At 52.1% G+C, this 6,358-nt stretch overlaps 1 protein-coding gene across 1 annotated transcript in view; it reads left to right on the top strand.

Annotated features, from left to right (window-relative positions):
* The window catches only part of F8 (coagulation factor VIII, procoagulant component), a 61,361-nt gene that overhangs the window by 3,239 nt on the left and 51,764 nt on the right, over nucleotides 1-6,358 (top strand). Inside the window, exons 2-5 of the mRNA XM_012734469.1 lie at nucleotides 2,191-2,219; nucleotides 3,437-3,529; nucleotides 4,233-4,355; nucleotides 5,344-5,556. Of these exons, the coding sequence (XP_012589923.1) occupies nucleotides 2,191-2,219; nucleotides 3,437-3,529; nucleotides 4,233-4,355; nucleotides 5,344-5,556 (458 nt within the window). The remainder of the gene's footprint in view (nucleotides 1-2,190; nucleotides 2,220-3,436; nucleotides 3,530-4,232; nucleotides 4,356-5,343; nucleotides 5,557-6,358) is intronic.

The following is a 6,358-nucleotide window of genomic DNA, read 5'->3' as shown; positions in this document are numbered from 1 at the left end:
GCTGCGCCACCAGGGAGGGCCTACTGTTGGTATTTTAATGGAAATTGTGCTAAATTTATATGTTGCTTTAGGTAGCACTGTCATTTTAATTATATTAAAATATATCATGAGCTATATTTCTGTCTCCTTAGGTCACTATCCAAGTCCTTTATTAACAACTTGTAGTTCTCATTGTACAGATTCCCTCACCTTCTTCGTAAAGTTGATTCCCAGGCATTTCATTCTTTTTCAAATGATTAGGAATGGAATTATTTTCTTGTGTTCCTGCTGTTCTCATTCATTATTGACATATTAACAAGCACCAGATTTTTTATATAGATTTTGTCAGCTGCCACTTTGCTACAATCATCTATAGCTTCTAATAGCTTTGGAGTTGAGTCCTTAGGATTTTATATATATAATATCATCTCTTCTGCAAACAGCTTCCCTTCTTCTTTCCCAACTTGGATTCCCTTTATTTCCTGTTCTTGCCATGTGGTTGCTGTAGCTAAATCTCTAGCAATAAGTTAAACAGAAGTGGTGACAGTGGACACCTTTGCCTTGTTTCTGATCTTAAAGGGAAAGTTTTCAGTATTAAGTATTATATTGGTTGTTGCTTTCTAATAGATGGTCTTTATTATATTGAGGTAGTTTCCTTCTATTTCCACCTTGTTCGGAATTTTTAGCAAAAATGGTGATAGCTCTTATCAAATGCTTTCTCTGCATCTATTGATATCACCATATGATTTTTCTCTTTACTTTTGTTGATATAATACCTTCATTGATTTACATTTATTAAACCATCCTTGCACCCTGGGATAAATTACACCTGACATGGTGTAGAATCTTTGTGATATGCTATTGAATTTGACTTGCTAGCACTTTATTGAAAGATTTTTGTGTCAGTGTTCATCAGCGATATTGGTCTTTAAGTTTTATTTCTGGTTTTGTATTGAGGTAATGTTGGCATTGTGGAATATATTAGGAAGTATTCCCTCTACTTGTATTTTTAGAAATCATTTGAGCAACATGGGTATAAGTTTTGATAGAAATTCATCATTTTTAAAGCTTTCCAGCCCGGGGCTTTTTTGAGGGAGGATTTTTTTTTAACTGCTCCAATTTCCATGCTTATGATTGGTTTATTCAACTCTTCTGTTTCTTCCTGGCTTAGTCTTGGTAAATTATATTGATCTAGAACTTGGTAGATCTCTTCAAATTTATTTCTTCAAATAAATTCATTGTAGAATTTATTTATTGCTGTACAATTATTCATAGTAATCTTTTATGACACCTTGTATTTCTATGCTGTCTGTGGTAATTTCTTTTAAAGCTTTATTTACTTATTTATTTATACATACAAGAACTGGGGTATAGGCCAGAGGTGTGGGGGGTGAGAGGATTCACCCAAGATAGAGCGGGGAGCAGAACAGGCAGATCCACTGAAACCTCCTGCTGCGGGGAGCAGCGGGGAGACAGGAGGGGGCGTGCTGCACCCCGGTGATCACTCCCTGGCCGGGGATCAAACTCAGGCCACAGTGGCTTGACAGTGCTGAGACTTTCATCCTGCACCAGCAGGGAGGCCCTATTCTCGTTCGTTAACGTGGCCCCGTACCGCAGTTATCTTCCCACTTTAGACTGCTGTGGCTGCAGCATTCTGGTCGCTCATGTCCTCATTTTTGTTAGTGTCAGGTGTTATTAATTCGTGCAGTTGTACAATATTAGTGACCCTCAGATGGTGGCGTATGTCATCATTAGCCAGGGAAAACCCATCGATAGTGGATATTAATAACTAGTGGGGAGCTCATTGTAATTAACATGTTGTGCTCTGTAGACTCCAAGTAGCTGCAGCCTGAGGCACAGTGACTAATCGTCCGCGTGTAAGACTGCACGGAGGAAATGGTTCATTTGTCACCCAGCTTTCTGTCGTATAAGCAGTCATGTGTTTAGCAGGAAAAACTTGATAGCACTTTTATTTTGATGATACAGTTTTATAGTCTAGATTATTTTGATAGTGATTAACAGGATAAGCTGACCCTGAATATATCCTGACAACTTCTGCCAAGGTTTGGAATAAACATCTGGGAAATTCGGTTTTCCTTTATCTAATCCTGCAGCTGCTCAGCTTCCAGTAAGGGCCAGGAAATACAATAGGTTAGTGATGGGTTACAGATAAAATGTGGAAGAACAGCTCATGGCAAGGACATCAGCAAGATTTATACGTCAAGTCCCAAGGGAAGTACGCAAACAGCGCCCCACACACAACAGTCGGTAAAACCCATGTGCCAGGGACATTTTGTTGCTTACTGTGCTGATAACCCTGAGCCGAGACAGGCCTGTAAGTCGTGCCTGTGCTGCGGTAGGGAACACTCACCGGAGCGCACAAGCTGTCTGGGCTCACGTGAGCAGGAAGCACACAGCTGGGCGGGGCTGACCCCTCGGGGATGTCCGCTGGCCTTGGCCCCAGGAGGAGCCCGCACTCCTGTTTGCTGGGCCGCTGTCGTTTCCTTCTTGGGGGGGGGAGGGGGGCCCCCCCCCGCGCTGGGTGCTCTGGGTCCTGTCGCCTCTGTGTTCTTTCAGGTTCTTGCTGCAGTGAACATTTCCTAGGTGTCTTGTATTTTCAGTTTACAATTTTCGAAGTGAAATTGTGTTATCGCCCACACCTGGTCACACCCAGCACTCCGTGGGCAGTAACACAGCAAGAGCATTGTGCAAGTCTGGGTCTGGGTCCTGCAGCAACCAACAGAATTTGGAGGAGCCGAGCAGGGCAGGCGGGCAGAAGCAGAGATGAGCCGTGGGGCAGCTGATGACACAGGTGCCTGGGCCTACGCAAGGCTAACACCCTGGGGTTCAGGGAGCTTCCTTCCAGAGGGCGCATCCGGGGCATCTCTGCACATGCCTGGCCCTGTCCCAAGGCCACCCTGCTCTGTCTGCCCCCAAGGCCCCCAGCGCTGGGTGTCATCCCTGGAGTCAGTCACAGGGGCATTCCTGGGCAGCACCCCTCAGTCTCCAGGGTCCCCACGGGTACCCGGATGCCTCACCCACTTGCTCTGGGTCAGCTCAGCTGTAGAGACTTCATGGACAGAGGCTCCAGCAGGTCCACACCGCACAATCTTCACAGAAGGTCATCTTGTGTCGAGTTCCTGCAGCCCCAGGAATGGCCAAGTTGTGGTTCCCTGTACCGGGTGAAAGTTCAAAGAAGCTCAAGGAGTGTTGCACAGGCTTGCTGGGCTGATGTATGAGATTTTCAGGTGCACCTTTTCCCTTTAACCCCTCGCGAAAATGGGACAAGGGAGTTCTCTGCTCATACACAGCGGCCAGTTCACTGTTACCAACAGAGGCCGACTGGCCGTGTCCTCAGGCTGCTTTTCTGAGTCAGCCCAGACAAGGGGCAGCAAAGGGAGCAGCTTTCTGCCCCCCTCCCCATGCAGGTCTGCCCTTGGCACGCCACTGCCCTCAGCAGGCGGCTCCTCGCGGGTGTCCAGGAAGACCGTGTTCGTGGAGTTCACCGACCACCTGTTCAGCACCGCCAAACCCAGGCCCCCCTGGATGGGTAATGAAACTGCTGGTCCGGCTCCCAGCCAGGACTCCCGAGCCCGGGGCTGCTGCTGGCTGCTGGCCTCCTCAGCCCACCCTGGCCTTCTCTGCTGCTTCGCTGGCTGTTCCACTTCCCAGCTGATCCCATGCAGTCTCGGAGCTTTACGGTGCTGCCTGCGTGGCAGTGACGTGCGTGCGTACAGTCAGTTCAGCCTGCAGGCCCCGATAGCAAAGAGCAGGCCGTGAGCAGTTAAGCTGAGAGACTTCCTGCGATGGAAGTGTCACTGGGCGTTGTCTGTGACACGTGTCCCCAGGGTGCGCAGAAGCGTCCATGCTGTTCATGCTGCTGGGTCCGGCTCAGTGGCTAAACCCCTTAGAGGCCTCTGAGGCTTACTCTCTCCCTTGCTTGGCGTCTTGAGCTTCCTTCAATTTTGCTGACTCTACGTCCTTTCTACGCGGCTTCTACCCCCAGCATCCCTCACGCGTCTGGTGGGCTCTCCCTGCAAGCAGGCCGCGACTGTGCTCACTCACGTAGTTCCCAATGACGAGCTGCGCTTCTGCTTTTGGCCTCGTGTGTGATAGCCATGAATTTGCTTGCTCCCGCCTGCATCTCGGGGCACTTCCCAGGAGACAGCCCGGGCTTAGCTGTTAGTTGAACGAATGAACGCTTGGAATATTGCCAGAAACCTGTCCCTTTGGGGGACACCCCGCTCCTGCAGGCCTGCTGGGCCCGACCATCCGGGCTGAGGTTTCCGACACAGTGGTCGTCACACTTAAGAACATGGCTTCTCACCCTGTCAGTCTGCACGCCATGGGCGTGTCCTACGGGAAAGCTTCTGAAGGTGAGTCGGACAGCAGGGCCTCAGGTGGGGCCGCCCCAGCGTGACTGGAAGGCCAGAGGCTGTGTCCATCTGACTTGTTGCATGTGTCCTGGCGCCCAGTCGGCAGTGAATGCTCAGTCAGAAGCAGGGCCCGCAGCCACCCGTGTCCCCACGAGCACACGTGCTCCCTCCAGGGGGCAGCCCCAATGGCTGGTGAGCACCTGCCCCAACAGTCCGGCCTCCTTGGGGCAGCTGAGTGCACCAGAGGCGGGTGCCTCCCCGAGTCAGGCGGAGGAAAGCGTTCAGCGTCCGTGAGAAAGGGTCTCCTCTCGCCGAGTCAGCCGCCGTTGGGCGCAGAGGCCACATGCGACAAGTCCTTGCGTGACTCCTGCTGAAAAGCTGGGTACGTGACCCAGACGGACCGCAGCGTGGCTCTCGTACAGCCACAAGGAATTGCGGGGCTTCCCAAAGGTTGCTGGAGAAACAGGGTGCTGACGCAGTTGCACTTTTTCCTTCCTGTTAACGCTGGGGGCACACTTTCACAGCTGTCACAGTGAGCCTGAAAACCTTCCTTTCAGCACCCGCGGGGCCTTACCCGCTAGCCAGGCATGCGGCTGGCGTGCTGGCCCGAGTCCTGGTGGCCACTGAGTGTGGGCCGTTTCTTTCGTGTTTCCTAGTGGGTGGCTCCAGCGCCTTACCTCAGACCTCAGTCTGAGGAGAGTGAGGTCCAGCTCACGCCCGGGGACAAAGAATACTTACACTGGAGTCCGCGATGCCCACGGCACAGAGCAGTCCCGGCCAGGGAAGCGCCTAGCAAGGGGTCACTCCCACAGTGTCCACACTGTTCATGCCGCTGGGTCCGGCTCACTCGATAAACCCACTCAGAGCTGCTGACTTTCAGTTGCGGACAGATGGCTCTCGTGTAGCGTCTACCGGTGTCGGTGAGCTGCAGACATTTCCTGAAGTGAACGATGCGTGAGAAAGGACCTTTCCTTCCTCCTTGATCTAGGGGTTGAATATGACGACCGCAGCAGCCAGAAGGAGAAGGAGGACGACCGCGTGGGCCCCGGGGAGAGCCACACGTACGTGTGGCAGGTCCTGGCGGAGAGCGGCCCCATCGCCTCCGACCCGCCATGCCTCGCCTACTCGTACCTGTCTCACGTGGACCTGGCGAGAGACCTGAACTCGGGCCTTGTCGGAGCCCTGCTGGTGTGTAGAGCAGGTGGGTGTGAGGCGCAGTGTGGCAGCGTCGGCTTCTCGCCTGCGTGCTGTGGAGGTGGAGTCGGCTGCCCGGAAGCTGTTTGACTCCGTTACCTATCACTGCTTAACCTGATGTGCAGTTTTCCAGGGCGACCGTCACTATTGCTCGAGGTCTCTCATGAGGCTCAGTCAAATAGCACTCAGAGCTCGGTCCTGTGAAGGTGACAGTGCCGGGCCAGGGGGCCACAGGGCAGCCACGCTCTTCTCCCTTGTAAATAGACTTCATCTTCTGGTGAATAAAAAGACAGCCACGAAACTTCTAGGAAACAGCAGACACTTTATGACTTGGGGTCATTACAAGACACCAGAGATCTATAAGCTTCGTACAAAGGAAAACTGCTAAATTTGGCTTCATTGAATGACGTTGCTTTGTAAACACCATTTCTGAAAACACTGCCAAGAGATGGAAAAGACAGTCAACACAGAGCTACAGGCTGGGAGAAATAGCAGCCCAGCTCGGGGCTGCCAAGGGACGTGCTGACACAGTTTGGCTTCTCATTGCAGATTTCTCTTGTGTCAGAGCTGTGGACAGTTTCTTATAATACACACCTCGACCGCATGGGAACACCTGCCCGAGCCAAGTCACACGTAACGCCAGAGGTGCCAGGTGTGGCCCGAGGCCCCGTGGGTGTTGGGCCTGTGCGGGCGCCATGTGACTCGTAAGAGTCGGGGCTGGGACCGCTGTACCCTTGTGAAGCCCTGTGTTAAAACTCATAGGGCTGGCCCTCCCTGGTGGCGCAGCGGGTTAAAGCACAGCACTGAGA

Source organism: Condylura cristata, unplaced genomic scaffold (assembly GCF_000260355.1).
Source record: "Condylura cristata isolate star-nosed mole 26May11 unplaced genomic scaffold, ConCri1.0 scaffold00057, whole genome shotgun sequence".
Lineage (NCBI taxonomy): Eukaryota > Metazoa > Chordata > Mammalia > Eulipotyphla > Talpidae > Condylura > Condylura cristata.
Note: the sequence above shows the minus strand (reverse complement) of the source record. Positions and strands in the feature narration are given on the sequence as shown.